At 41.8% G+C, this 16,052-nt stretch overlaps 1 protein-coding gene across 1 annotated transcript; it reads left to right on the top strand.

Annotated features, from left to right (window-relative positions):
• The first annotated feature begins 7,393 nt into the window (after nt 1-7,393).
• Nucleotides 7,394-8,289, top strand: LOC115666789 (MAP3K epsilon protein kinase 1-like). Its single transcript, XM_030588447.2, has 3 exons — nt 7,394-7,540; nt 7,673-8,058; nt 8,159-8,289. The coding sequence occupies exons 1-3, from the start codon at nt 7,525-7,527 to the stop codon at nt 8,213-8,215; spliced, it is 459 nt and encodes a 152-aa protein (XP_030444307.1). The 5' UTR covers nt 7,394-7,524; the 3' UTR covers nt 8,216-8,289.
• Nucleotides 8,290-16,052: the final 7,763 nt, after the last annotated feature.

Raw genomic sequence — 16,052 nt, 5'->3', positions numbered from 1 at the left:
CTACAAAAAAACAAGGGATTAGCGACGAATTTTGCGACGAAAAATTTGGCAAAATCCGTCGCAAATCGAATTTGCGAAGGAAAATTTCAATTTCCGTTGCAAAATTGCGACGGAAAAAAATTCGTCGCAAATAATTCATCGCAAATTAGCCATGAACACTATCCGTCGCAAAATTCGTCGCAAATTAGCCGCGAACACTATCCATCACAAAATTCGTCGCAAATTAGCCACGAACTTTATTTGTCGCAAAATTCGTCGGAAATTTCGTCGCAAAATTCGGAGCAAATTTCGTCGCAAATGTAGTCGCAAAATTCGTCGCAAATTTTGACGCAAATTTCGTCACAAATTTAGTTGCACATTTCGTTGCAAAATTCGTCGCTAAATTCGTCGCAAATAATTCGTCGCAAAATTCATCGCAAATAATTCGTCGCAAATTAGCCACGAACTTTATTCGTCGCAAAATTTGTCACAAAATTCGTCGCAAAATCCGTCGCAAATTTAGCACGAACTTTATTCGTCGCAAAATTTGTCACAAAATTCGTCGCAAAATTCGTTGCAAAATTCGTCGCAAAATGTATTCATCGCAAATTAGCCACGAACTTGATTTGTCGCTACTTATTCGTCGCAAATTAGCCACGAACTGTAATGGTCGCAAAATTCGTCTCTAAATATTCGTCGCAAATTTTACACCATTTCGGCCATCAAATCTTGTCCATATCAATAGCTACGCATTAATGAACATCATGTAATACATTCAAAACAATCAAAGGACATGAGACAATCATAGATTCCGCTTCAGAAACAGAAAACGAACAAACCAGACACAATGCCATATAATTGAAAAATATAACTGAAGGAAAGATGCTAGTCCGCAAAAAATAATGATATATGCAAAGTTGCAAAGTCTGACATGATGCTATTTGATATCCAATCTTATAATACATTCAAAACATTCATAGGAGGCGGGACAACCATAGATTCTGCTTAAAAAACGAAAAATCGACAAACCAGACACAAGATTGGGCAGCTTTGGTACTCGGCAGGACACCAAAAGCAGTCACTTTTGTCGACACCTGATGAAATGTGGATACATAAATAAAGATATTCAATCAGTCCAGAATATAAAAGAAGTGTTTATGCATGGATGTGGAACTAGGTATAAAAAAACAAGTAAAGGGGTTAACAAAAAAACGTTTCAGGACGAACATCAATGTTCTTGAATATGAGTCAACTTTGACATCCACCGTAGTTTTTTCACCCTTGTAAACCGTATTTCTGTCACCTAGGAAAAATTAGATCCTTGTCCAAACAGCATTCAACAGTTTAATGACTTAGAGAGATGAATTACCAACACCAATTCCCAGGAAGAGAGGACTCAAAGTCAATTAAGGCATGTATTTCTACAATGTTCAAATATCATGATTTTTTTAACAAGCATGTCATCCTGGGATCTCTAAATTTTCAGTTTTTCGCAAGCAAAGAACCTAGTTGTAAGAAAGTTGTGCACAAAAAGTAATTGTAGGGCAGGAACATATTGGGTGAAACTACACTTATGTCATAAAAGATTGTGAAGTAAGCTTACCCCTGATTTTGGAAATTTTAATTAGAAAGGACCGAGAAAATCATCATCATCATCAGCAATCTCAGCATCATTGTGTCGCTCATCATTATGCCCATCACCTATTGGATTGGCGGGAGGTACAGGAGGAACCTCATCGCGATTGAGATTAAGGTGTCGCATAACGATTTGCATTTGTTGTTTCAAGTCATTTATTTCTTCGTCCCTCTCTACAAGTATATTTTTCAGTTGGTTCACTTCTTGAGTCAATTGCTCGTCATGTCGTGTCCTCCTTCAACCAATCGCATTGGATGATGAAGTTCCAGCATGATTCGGCATGTACATCCTTGACAATGATCCCATCCCAAATATTTTTCCTTTTTTCATCTCACCCGTTGCCTCCACCCATAATGTCATACTGTCAACTGATGGCTCAGACGCAGCACAACCATCACTACCACTAGCATTGCTCATTAAAAGTTCATCATATTTTTCCTACATTAACAATATAGATGAAAATAAAATAACTTCATATATATATCTATCATAAATATTAAAAGCATTCACGGTTTTCATTCTAGTTTCCATAAAGCCCAAAGTATAACCTTACATACCTTAATAGCTTTTGCTCGATCGCCAGTCCATGTCTTATCTTTCTTTTGAAATGTGCGTTCAAATGTAGCTGCAAATGTCGGTTCCGTCCCCAATTCATGTGCCTACAAAATGTAAACATGAGTAATTGAATTAAATTAACTTATAACTTATTTAACAGACTTACCAATCGTTTACGATGCTCCCCAATGTTGATAGAGCCCCCAGCATATGTGGAAGACCCTTCACTAAAACTAGAAAATCGATTCTTTTTATTCTGCTCACTAATTTGCTGACTCTTTTCAGTTTCCCAATTCTGTTAATTTCTGCCCAATTGTCAGCTGTAATGAAAGCCGGCTTCACTTGCTTGATCTTCGCTCTATTCATCACATTTCGTATGTGATCACCAACTTTCTTCTGAAAAATTCTTCTCACTTCATTCTCTTCCTCTTCATCCCACCTGAACTTCCGCTACAATCAATACAAAAAAAACGGGAGAAGAACAGCAGAAGTGCCAAAAGTTGTGTACGGAGCTCACTTTGGTGCCAAAAGTTTCAAACGGATCACTTAAGTGTCAAAAGTTGTGAAAAACGATAACTTAAGTGCCACATCGCCGGAAATCCGACGTGGCATTTTTTTATTAATTTCTCAAGCTGATGTGGCTCGCCGAAGGCTGATGTGGCGTTTCTTTTCTTTTTTCGTTTCTTTTCTTTTTTTTCTTTTCTTTCTTCTACCATGGCTGGTGGCTGGAGGCCAGCCACCGGCCATGGTCGGCCTCGCCGAGCGTCGCCTTCCTCCGAGCGAGGGCCGGCCTCACCGGATTTGGCGAGGCGAGCCCCGGCGAGGGCTTGCCTCGCCAGATCCGGCGAGGCCACCGTGGCCTTGGCGAGGGCTCGCTTCGCCGGATCCGACGAGGTCGGCCCTCGCCGAGGCCATGGCGGCCTCGCCAGCCTTGCCCGGAGGAAGACGACGCCTCGGAGAGGCCGCCGTGGCCTTGGCGAGGCTCGCCTCGCCAGATCCGGCGAGGCCGGCCCTTGCCGAGGCCACGGCGGCCTCGCCGAGCCTCGCCCGGAGGAAGGCGACTCCTCGGCGAAGGCTCGCCTCGCCGATCCGACAAGGCCGGCCCTCGCCGAGGCCACGGCGGCCTCGACGGACCTCGCCCGGAGGAAGGTAACGCCTCGGCGAGGCCGCCGTGGCCTTGGCGAGGGCTCGCCTCGCCAGATCCGGCGAGGCCGGCCCTCGCCGAGGCCACGACTGCCTCGCCGGGCCTCGCCCGGTGGAAGGCGACGCCCGGCGAGGCCGGCCCTGGCCGGTGGCTGGCCTCCGGCCACCGGCCATGGTAGAAGAAGAAGAAGAAGAAAGAAAAGAAAAAAGAAAAGAAAGAAAAAAATCAGAAAAAAATATTTAAAAAATTGAATTATACACGTGGAAATGCCACGTGTCATTAAAATTTAAATATAAAAGTCACGTATTAAATTTGGTCGGAATTTCTCGCCGTTGACACTGAAGTGATCATTTTTTCTCCGATTTGGCACTTAAGTGATTGCCGGCGTAAACTTTTGGCACTTAAGTGATCCGTTTGAAACTTTTGGCGGCAAAGTGAGCTCCGTACACAACTTTTGGCACTTCTGCTGTTCTTCCCCCAAAAAAAAACTAAAAGTTATTAAGATGGTCACATATCCATTACCATGCACCAGACAATTCGGCGATAGATTTTGTAAATTTCATCTCGGGGAAAATATCCGGTCCCTTTAGTACCGAAAACTAAAGAGTTGTTCTGGTCCCTTTACATCATTCTTGACTATCAATATACTACACCGAACTTAGTTGGTGAGAAAATAGAATATCTAAAACTTACCTTGAACTCATTCCACCACAAATTTTTCACTTCTTGTGGAACACTTCTGTAATTAATATACTGCCCCATCCAATAGTTTTTGACTATTTTATTCAGTCCCCTTACAACAAACAGAGCATCCGTGAATCTGCAAACATACGGATATTGTGCAACATCGACAATTCAGTTGACATCCATATCTAAAGCCATAAATATTACATATACTAAAAAAAAATGAAGTACTTACGAATCTCCAAATGGGCATATCATGAATCGGTTATCTTCTTCACCTGTGTTTCCGTCATTATTCGATTGTTGCGCTGAATAATAAGGTGGAACGGAAGGAGATGGATCTAAAGGAGATGGAACTGGAGGAGATTCAGTTTGCATGTGGCCAAGTCCCCTAACATGTTCTTGAGTGTTGGAGGAAGGGCCAACGTGTCCATATTGTCCATCAGCATATAGTGGTTGAGGGTTAAATGAAAGGACAGGAGAAGAGGAAAGGGACGGGGACGAGGACGAGGAAGGGGCTGGTCTTCTATGCATGTGACCTCCACGTTTATACTGACAAGTAGGAAGGTTAGACAAATATGTAAAAAAATATGAACACGTATTACGGACACATAATGACGTACATGACGAAGCTTACCATTTTGGTTCAGAAGCAGAAAGTGTTCCCTCTTAATTAGCCAATGCCGAGTGTTTATGACGTACAATTTCCTACGAACAAATATACTATGAATCGCACTCATTTTGATATCAAACATCAATATATGAGCACGATATGCCATGCTAAGCCGACAATAGCCATAATTAACCACACGATCCACTTTCAAACCACACGATAATTTATCAAGTACAAGAACAACCATGAAACATCAATTTCAGCCACATGATCATCAATCAAAGTGGATGGCCACAGACATTATAAGCCATTCTGTGATTTATGAAATTTTTGATTTTTTTAATATTTTTTGGGCACCTAAACAAATTGAAATTTCACTCAAAGTGGGTGGCCACAGATATTCTAAGTCATTCTGTGAAGTTTTGAAATTTTTTATTTTATTTATTTATTTATTTTTTTTTGCACCTACAAAAATTTAAATTTCACTCAAAGTGGGTGGCCAGAGGTATTCTAAGTCATTCTATGAAGTTTTGAAATTTCTTATTTTTTTTATTTTTTAATTTTTTTGGGCACCTACAAAAATTTAAATTTCACTAAAAGTGGGTGGCCACAGGTATTATAAGTCATTCTGTGAAGTTTTAAAATTTTTGATTTTTTTAAAAATTTTTTGGGCACCTAAACAAATTTAAATTTCACTCAAAGTGGGTGGCCACAGGTATTCTAAGCCATTCTGTGAAGTTTTAAAATTTTTGATTTTTTAAAATTTTTTTGGGCACCTAAAAAAAATTAAATTTAACTCAAAGTGGGTAGCCACAGGTATTCTAAGCCATTCTGTGAAGTTTTGAAATTTTTTATTTTATTATTATTTTTAAATTTTTTTTGCACCTGAAAAAATTTAAATTTAACTCAAAGTGGGTGGCTACAGGTATTTTACATATTTTCTAAAGTTTTGAAATTTTTTATTTTATTATTATTTTTTAATTTTTTTGGGCACCTAAAAAAAATTAAATTTCACTCAAAGTGGGTGGCCAAAGTTATTTTAAGTCATTTTGTGATATTTTGAGATTTTGGTTTTTTTTTATTTAAAAAAAATTCACCAAATTTAATATTTTCCCAAAATCTGACTTTTTTTAATTTTCTGGAAATTTTTATGAATTTATCTAGAATTTTTTAATTTTAATGCATTTTCTGAAAAAACGCTTAATCAACCACACGATCATCATTGAACGCTTAATCGGCGACGTAATCGACAAATTAACCAGGCGAACATCGATCAAAGCCACATGCAATCCTGAAATCGGCCCCTAACTTAGCCAATCAATCCGACACTAAACAATCCCTAAACAAGTCCGATTAATACTCATTATACTAGGTAGGGTTTAGGGAGTCGCTTACTTGGTTCAAGGCCAAGTAAAACCAAACAATAATAATATTTTGGCTGGTTGGCCAGTGGCGGGCTCGGCGCGGGCGCGGGCCTAAGTGGTGGCTAGTCGGCCAGGCGCTCGGCCGCGGCCGGGCGAACGACAAGAGCCGCGGCATCGTGCTGGCGGCGGCCGGGCGGGCGGCGGCGACGGCGGCTTGGCGGCTGGCGGCTAGGCGACGACGGCGTCCGGCGGCGTCCGGCGGCGGCTAGGCGCTACGACGACGGCTACGAGCTCGGGCGAGGCCGGGTGGGGATGGCGTCGGACGGCTGGCCGGGCGGCGACGGCGTTGGGCGGCCGGGCGGTGACGGCGTCGGGCGGCCGCAGGGCGGCGGCGAGCTCGAGCGAGGCCGGGCGGCGACGCGCGCGGCGGCCGCCGGGCGGCGGCGAGCTCGAGCGAGGCCGGGCGGCGATGGCGTTGGGTGGCTACTGGGCGGCGGCGAGCTCGAGCGAGGCCGGGCGGCGACGGCGTCGATCGGTTCTTTGGGGGCTACAAGGCGGGCGAGCGAGGCACGCGGGCGAGCCGGGCGGCGGCGAGCTCCGCCAAGCGACCGGCAAGCACATGCGCGGTAGGCTACGACGGCGTCGCCGGCTGTTGGGGGTTGCGAGGCGGGCGGGTGGGCGAGGCGCTCGGCGAGCGAGGCGGGCGGCGGCGAGCTCGGCCAGCGAGCGGCGAGCACACGTGCGGGCAGGCAACGATGGCGACGGCGGCGACGGCGACGGCGGCTGCGAGCTGTCGGGCGCGCAGGCGACGAGGGCGACGGCGGGGTGGCGGTGAGGTGCAATGTACTCGGCGACAACAACGGGAAGAAGAAGAAGAAGAAGAAGAAGAGAAAGAGGAAAAGAAAAAGAAAAAAAGAAGGGAAAGGTCTGACGACAAAAGAAAGAAGGGACGTGACCGGGGGCATGTGCGCGGGCAGAGGGGGAGAGAGAGAGAGAGACGGGCGCAAATATTTGAAACGTGCGCGAATGTGATTGCGACGGAAAAAAAATCCGTCGCAAATTTGCGACGGGAAAATAAATTTGCGACGGAAAAATAAATCCGTCGCAAATTTGCGACGGATTTAAAAAATAAATGATCCGTCCCAAATTTGCGACGGATTCCAAAAAAATAAAGGGCATTTTCGAATCCGTCGCAAATTTGCGACGAACCATCAATTTGCGACGGAATAAATTCCGTCCCAAATTTGCGACAGACGATATTTGTCCGTCGCAAATTTGCAAATATTTGAAACACAATACATATATTGTGTGTTTCCGACGTTTATTTGTAAATATTTGACACACAATACATATATCGTGGAGGTGGTGGTGCTATTACAAATATTTGACACACAATACATACTTGTTGGAGAAGGAGCCGCCTTCCCGACGTTTTTCTGGCCAACTCGAGTATGTTCGGCACCTATCTAGGTTAGAGAGACACGAAAGCATATTTCCTTTACTCCATGCTGCTAATGACAAGAAGACAAATGGAGAACTAGATTTTGTGATGGCTGAATTTGCAGGTCTTGTAATTAGTTTGAATAAACTTTCATTAATACTCTAGTACTGATTCAAATTTCGTCTCATAAATCTAGCCTTGATCTCCTATTTAATTGTAAGCCTTGAATCTATATTTTATGTCCTTTATGTAGCAGAAGTCACTGGGCACAGAAGGGAGAATGTGAATTTTGACTCTACTCCTAAAGCTTCAGACAAGACAGTAAATAAGAAGACAGGACTGCCTGGATCTGAGGGAGCTACTTCCACATCTGGAATTGCATCTCAGACTACTTCAGGTGTGCTATCTGGTTCTGGCGTTTTGAATGCTAGACCAGGAAGTGCAGCTTCATCAGGGTTGCTTTCGCACGTGGTCTCAACTCTGAATGCAGATGTAGCTCGACACTACCTAGAAAAGGTTGCTGACCTTCTACTTGAGTTTGCGCAAGCAGATACAAATGTTAAATCACACATGTGTAGCCAGGGTTTGCTCCTCCGTCTTTTCCAGATGTTTAACCGGATAGAGGGCCCCATTCTTTTGAAGGTACACTTATCGCGCACATACTTGTCCACTTATTAAATTATTATGCTCCTTAGGTGTCATGAACATGCTAATAATTGTCCGTCTTCATTTGATCTTAAAGATACTGAAGTGCATAAATCATCTGTCAATGGACCCAAATTGCTTAGAAAGTCTCTAGCGTGCAGAGGCAATTAAATATCTGATTCCAAACCTTGAACTTAAAGACGGGCCACTTATATCGCAGATACATCACGAGGTATGGACTCATTCCAAACCTTGAACGCAAAATCTGCGACGGACAATATTTTTCTGTCGCAAATTTGCGACGGACAATAATTTCGTCGCAAATTTGCGACGGACAAAGATAGTCCGTCGCAAATTTGCGACGGAAAAAAAATTTCATCCCAAATTTGCGACGAATATTTTTTCTGTCGCAAATTTGCGATGGACAGATATTGTCCATCGCAAATTTGCGACGGAATTTTTATCCGTCGCAATATTTGTTCGTCGCAAATTTGCGACGGAATTTTTTTTCCCTGTCCGTCGCAAATTTGCGATGGAATTATTTTTCCGTGGCAAATTTCCGACGATTTATTTCGGATTCCAAAAATAAAGGACATTTTCGAATCCGTCGCAATGCGACGGATTCGGAAAATTTGCGACTATTTTCCGACGATCAATTACATTGATAAAATTAATCGACAACAACAATAATAACAACAACAATAATGATAATAACAATAACAATAATAATAATTATGACAACCAAAATAACACTTGTCGCAATAATAATTACACATCATTAGTGTTTTGTCACAAAAATTTTAATCTTCATCTTCGTCTTCGTCTTCTTCCTCGTCTTGATCTTGATCTTCTTCATGAGCATCATCTTCATCATCTGTCTCAAAATCAGATTCTGAACCATCTTGTGCATTTAATTCGCAAATTTCAGTTGGATCCACATCTATCATTGCTCCACATGGATCTCGTAAAGTTGGAATGTTATATTCCTCAGTTTCAACCGTGTTACAAACTTCCTCTTATTGATAGGCTCTATCCTTCCAGTGTTCCTCGATTTTTCTCCGTGCTTTGATTTTACATACAGCCCACCAATCAGCTTTGTCACGTTTCAAACTAGGATATGATGCATAACATACTTGAATTGCTTGTTGTGCCAAGACAAATGGTTCATATTTCATATACCTTTTCTTATGATTTATTTCAACCAAATTAAACTTCGTATGCACCTTCGTTCCTTTGACGGGGTCGAACCACTTGCACTTAAATAACACAACCTGCATCATTAATGGTCCAGGGTACTCTATCTCAATGATTTCATCCAACAAGCCATAAAAATCATCTTTTGAACTGCCACCATTAGATGACCGAACAGACACACCACTATTCATTGTGGCTTTTCCCATTCCATATTCTTGAATGTGAAAATTATATCCATTTATGAAATATGCTGGCCAACTTCGTACTCTTAACTGTGGACCCCATGACAGATGATATAGCAATCCTTGCTCTCCAAGTTCATCATGATTACTGTGAACCTAAGGTTACACACGCAAAGTCAATAATATATATTTTAATAAATGATGTATAAAATTTTAATAACTTGGTTTTGGTCCATAGGCAACTTACATGTGTTTTGAACCATGCTACAAATTGTTCATCGCACAAACGGTCAAACTCATTTGGTGGTAGTCCATACATTGAAGTTTGGAAAATCCTAGTAATAAATACCATTTATATATTAGCAAATATTTGACACACAATACATATATTTGCAAATTTACACTTACCCGAAGTATGGCTCGACTTCTGGGCAGTTCAGTAAAATATATGTATGGGCTGCATGCAATTCTTCGCCTGTTAAGTAACGAAACTGACATGCGTCGCTTGGTCGACCCAGATAATTGAAAATAGAGAATGCTTTGCAATTGGGATCAATGGAGCCCTCATCATTTCTGCCTGCTCTCCGCCTCTTGCACTGCACGTGCGGCTCAAAATAATATGATGCAAATGTTGTCACTTCTTCCACAATATATGCATTACAAATTGAAGCTTCAACACATGCCTTATTCTTCACTTTTTTCTTCAAATGATATAAGAATCTAGTTGCAATAGAAAGAAACTTATCGGAACATAATATATAATAAAGTAATTTGAACTTTATTTTTTTAAAAAAAATTACCTCTCAAATAGATACATCCATCGAAATTGGACGGGACCTTCAACTTTGGCCTCATAAGGCAAGTGAACTAAGAGATGCTCCATCGAATAAAAAAACGATGAAGGAAATATCCTTTCTAAGTTGCAAAGAATAATTAGAATATCTCTCTCTAGTTTCTCCATGTGCGATGCTTTTAACACCGTCGAGCAAATATCATGCAGGAAATTGCTTAACTCTATAATAGCGCCCCATACAAAGTTCGGTAGAACTTCCTTGAAAGCTATTGGAATTAGTCTTTCCATCAATATGTGACAATCATGACTCTTCAAACCTGTCAACTTGTATTCATTCAAATCAACACATCTCCCGAGATTCGAAGCATATCCATCAGGAAACCGCACAGATTTCAACCATTGACAAACAACTCGCCTCTGCTCCTTATCCAATATATAAACTGCTTTTGGTTTTGGTCCCCTGCTGCTTGCATCCACATCTAGTGCTGGCCGATCACAAATATCTCTCATATATTTTCTTGCGTTCAAGTTGTCTTTTGTTTTTCCGGTGACATCTATCACAGTATTTATGACATTGTCGAAAACATTCTTTTCTATGTGCATGACGTCAAGATTATGATGAATAAGATGGGCCTTCCAATATGGTAGATCCCAAAATATACTGCGTTTTGTCCACTTATGTGTACTTCTGTACGCAAAAGTCGTGCCGTGAGAGTTCTGAACAACAGCTGGAAAGTCTTGCACCCGCTCCCAAATTTGATCGCGGGTCAACCTCAATGGTGGACGTGTTCTTTCAGTCCTATTCTTGATGAACTCTTTTTTATTCATTCTGAATGTATGATTTATCGGTAAAAATTGTCTGTGACAGTCAAAATAGCTAGGCTTCTTTCCATGTTTTAATCTAAATAACTTTGATCTCTCCAAACATATCGGACATCCTAAGATCCCAGCTGTACTCCATCCAGATAACATTCCGTAAGCTGGAAAGTCATTTATCGTCCAGAGAAGAGCAGCCTTCATTACAAATGTTTGATCGGTAGAAACATTATATATAAGGACACCTTCCTCCCATAGCCGTTGTAACTCTTCAATCAATGGTTGCATATAAACATCTATTAACTTTTTCGGATTTTGCGGGCCAGTCATGATCAATGTCAAAAACATATAAGGTGTCTTCATGCACATACCAGGTGGAAGATTGTACGGCGTTAAGATAACTGGCCAACATGAATAACTTTTTCCCGATTTCCCAAATGGGGCAAATCCATCAGCACATAGACCTGACCTGATGTTTCGAGGCTCTATTGCAAACTCAGGGTATGTTCTATCAAAATGTTTTCATGCCTCTGCATCTGAAGGATGACACATTAGACCCTCTTCTGTTTCATGATTTGCATGCCAAGTCATGTGTTCGGCAGTGGCTTGAGACGCATAAAGCCTTTGTAATCTGGGGATTAAGGGCAGATAAAACATTTGCTTGCATGGTCTATGCTTCTGATTACGACCCTGCCTCCTGTTAATCTTGTACCTAGGTTGGCTACAGAATTTGCAAGATTCTGCATTTTCATCATCTCTCCAATATAACATACAACCCCTACTACATACATCAATCCTTATAACCGGAAGACCTAAGTTATCCACTAGCTTTTTCATATCGTAAAAATCACTTGGCATGATGTTATCACGAGGCAGTGTTTTTCACGCATTACTTCAACAAAAGAGTTGAAGCAATCCGCAGACATATTATGCTTTGCCTTGATATTTAACAGTCTTGCTGTCACTGATAACTTAGTGTGGTTGTCACAACCCGTCCATAAAGGTTCATCTGCTGCTTTCAACACTTCCCAAAACTGATTAGATGAAAAAGTTTCATTACATACATTCTCATCAAAACCCGGTACTCCTATCTCTTCCAATTGTGATGCATGACTAGTACCTACCTGTTCAAGTGTAGGAGTAAAACTAGTACTTGCATGGTTCGATTCCGAAACAAAATTCTGACCAGCTGCATCAATCACCATCCTCTCGTATGGGTTCAATTGGTCATAATAGCTACATTCTTCCCTAACTAAAAATTGGTCACTTATTCGATATCCTTCATCAGATATAAATGGTTCACCATGGCAAGTTCAATTATAATAATTCGGAGTAAACCCAAATCTACAAAGATGTTCTCTAACTTTATCACACACATTAAATTTACCATTACTGCACTTTTTACACGGACACCTTAACTTATTTCCATCCATGAACTCATATTTACTACTAGCAAAGTCCAAAAAAAGTTCCAACCCAGTACGAAACTCATCGGTCAATCCTCGACGTCAAGGTAAGTTCTTATTATACATCCAAGCCCTGTCTCTTTGCATTGTGTCTGTATTAAAATAAAAAAATCTCGTAAAATATTTAAAATATCATATCTACTGTTCTTAATTAAAACCATAAAATTATGAAAATTAAACTTTTGTTTTTCACGCAACAATTACTTTGAAATTGAAAAAATTGAAAAAATTACCATGTAAAGAAGACATACCCAAATATTTGACTGAAATCTTGATAGTAGAAAGTGGTCAATTTGATGAGAATTGCAACCTTCACTTGGATTGCGAGACCTTCAATTGGACACGTACCTAAATAAAAGAAAAATCACTTAACATTCATTTTTTAGTAATTTTTTTTATCTGAATTTTTTTTAATTTTTTTTTCCCTTATATTTTTCTCCGATCGCCGGTCTGGCGACCGGCGAGTTCGACCTCGCCGGCCATGGGCGAGGCCGCCGGTCGACCTCGCCGTCGCCTAGATATGGGCGACGGCTAGGTCGACGGCCATGGGGGGAGGCCGAGCGGTCTCGCCATGGCCGCCGGTCGACCTCCCCGTCGCCCAGATATGGGCGACGGCTAGGTCGACGGCCATGGGGGGAGGCCGAGCGGCCTCGCCATGGCTGCCAGTCGACCTCGCCGTAGCCCAGATCTGGGCGATGGCGAGGTGGACCGGCGGCCATGGCAAGGCCGCGCCGCCTCCCCCAGATCTGGGCGAGGCCGAGCGGCCTCGCCGTGGCCGAGCGGCCTCGCCGTGGCCGCCGGTTGACCTTGCCGTCGCCCAGATTTGGGCGACGGCGAGGTCGACCGCCATGGAGGGAGGCCGAGCGGCCTCGCCCGCCATGGAGGGAGGCCGAGCGGCTTCGCCGGCCATGGGGGGAGGCCGATCGGCCTCTGCCCATGGCCGGCGAGGCCGCTTGTCCTCCCCCCATGGCCGGCGAGGTCTCGCCGGTGGCCGGTCGCCGCTCCGGCGACCGGCGAAGAAGATACACAAAAAAAACAAAAAAATAGTCAATAAAAAAAAAATTCCAATCCAGCGATGAATAGTTTTGCGACGAACCGTATTCGTCGTCAATTAGTCACGAAATTAGCTACGATACTTACCGGTAGAAAAGCTTTACCGAGATTGATTTCTGCGCGCAAGGATTATTGAGAGAAACGAAAGAGGGAGAAGGCAGGAGAAAAGCGGGGGGATGTGAGGAATCGGTACAGAGAGAGAGAAATTGACGAGTGGGGTGGATATGACGAAAGTTATTTTCCGTTATAAATTACAAATTAGCGACGAATCCATTTTCGTCGCAAAATCCGTCGCTACTTTCGTCGCAAAATGGTAAATTTCGTTGCATAAATTAGCGACGGAATTGTCGCAAATTTTCGACGGAAAATTGGTCATCGCTAATTTGCAACGAAATTAGTGTCGGAAAATTGGTCGTCGCTAATTTGTGACGGAAAATTTTCCGTCGCTAATTTGCGACGGAATTAGTTTCCGTCGCTATTTTGCGACGGATTTATAAATCGGTCGCAAAGTTCGCCGCAAATTAGCGACGAAAAATTCCCCATCGCAAATTTCCGTCGCAAAATTCATGTTTTTTTGTAGTGACTGTCTTCTCTATCTACAACTCATGAAACCATCTTCACTAATCCCCAAATTATAAATCTCAACCTTTGTATATCATTGTCGCTTTAGCTCATCCACCTCTGATAACCACCTCGAAGCTTCACACTCTGTTGTTGTCTCGAACATCTATCTGCTACTATGGATTCAAGCGATACTATAGAAATTGTCACATCTCCTACATTGTAATCATCTTGCTCTCCCTAATACTCCACATATTTCTTACACTGTCTAGATCTCTCTATACAATGATGCCTCACTCCTCTTTTGAAACATAGCAAATTCTTCGAAGGTAATAAATCTTATGATTATAAATCTAGGTAAATCCTCCTCATGCACCACAACTTTTATCCCTTCACCCGCATGCATAACCTCGGAATAAGCACCTCTTCGCCCTTGGCTCTAGCACGCCATCCATCACATGAGCAAAAGCAAGGCAATCAATACTATTAGTCCGGTTTAAACAGAAAGCTTACCCAACAACGTTTCCTCAAGAGTTACCTCTCAATTGTAAGTAATGGTGATTTGTTCACTAACCAATAGCCAATTTTCATTACTTTAGCCTTAAATTCTTGACCTAATCTAGCATTGGAGAGTAACAAGTGAGCCATCTTCTATATAATTTTGATCATCAGTTCTACAACTCCGTTCTGTTGTAGTATGTCATAATAGTGATGTGTTTCATGATGCCTTTCGCTACACAAAACGACTAAGTTCTTCATAATAGAACTCCAACCTTTTGTTAGTTATCAGGGACATGATCTTCCGTTTATCCGCTTTTCGTTCATTGTTTTCCATGACCTGAACCAACCAAGCACCTCAATCATGTATTTATGAATACAAATCCAAACTTTCCTTGAAATGTCATCAAAAAAGGACAACATATACTTGGCACCACCCTTAGATGGTAGAGATGCCACACATCATGCCCAATTCCTCAATAGGTAAGGCCTCATTAATGTTCTTCAAATCCATTATGAAGATGTTAAACACATCTAAATGGGCTTTAATAAATATGCCTTCAGTCATCTGGGATTAAAACATCATTATGAGCATAAACAAGCAATTGTTCAAACCTTTCTTCAAATAAAAGGCCTCAAACCTGCGCACAACATTTGAGACATCCACTTCAATCAAAATATCTTTCGATAGACTCACCAAGATTATGCTATTCGCCTTCTTCTTCAGCTCAACCTTATCGACCTCTTTTATCTTTTCAAGTATCCTTACCATCCGAAGCCTTCGTCAAACCTTGGGTTATTTTTTTTACTCAAAACCTTGGGTATTACCAAGCACGTTTCTTAATACTACACAACCAAAGTTATTCCTTTCGTTGAACTTCTCAATTTCAATCCTCACTCTAGGCATGATTGCAAAACACAGTATTCTCAAATAGGTATCATATAAGGAAAGGGCCCAAATCAACTTTAGAAACCCAAATACATGCATGCTTTGATACTAATTTTCATGAAATAACGAGAAAGTTTAATTACGAATTGTGCAGTACAATATCAAATGCTAGAGGACCAAAATTAATAGAGAAAATCAACAAAGAACAATAAGGACATTGGAGATTTATGCAGTTCGGTCCCATTTAGTAACTACATCCATGGGGAGATAGGCACAAAGAATCCATTATGAGTGAAGGAATTATAGAGTTACAATCATTCAAGCCCTCAAGTGCTTTCTAGCCGCTTGACAGGTTATCACATATTGAGCGATGAGGTCAGAGAAGGCCTTAGTAAAGTTTTGTCTCCGCAATTCGACTTCTAGAAAATGCTTGCCAAGTTTCTTCAGCATAAAATCGAATCAAGAACTGGTGATGAATATGGCAATGGATTTCAATTAGCGAAGAGGGCGACGGACATGTACGGCCTTAAAAGCACGCT

This window comes from Syzygium oleosum, unplaced genomic scaffold (genome assembly GCF_021117445.2).
Source record: "Syzygium oleosum isolate NSW1041296 unplaced genomic scaffold, Sole_v2.1 Sole_v2.08, whole genome shotgun sequence".
Taxonomy (NCBI): Eukaryota; Viridiplantae; Streptophyta; class Magnoliopsida; order Myrtales; family Myrtaceae; genus Syzygium; species Syzygium oleosum.
This window is presented reverse-complemented; position numbering and strand designations above follow the sequence as displayed.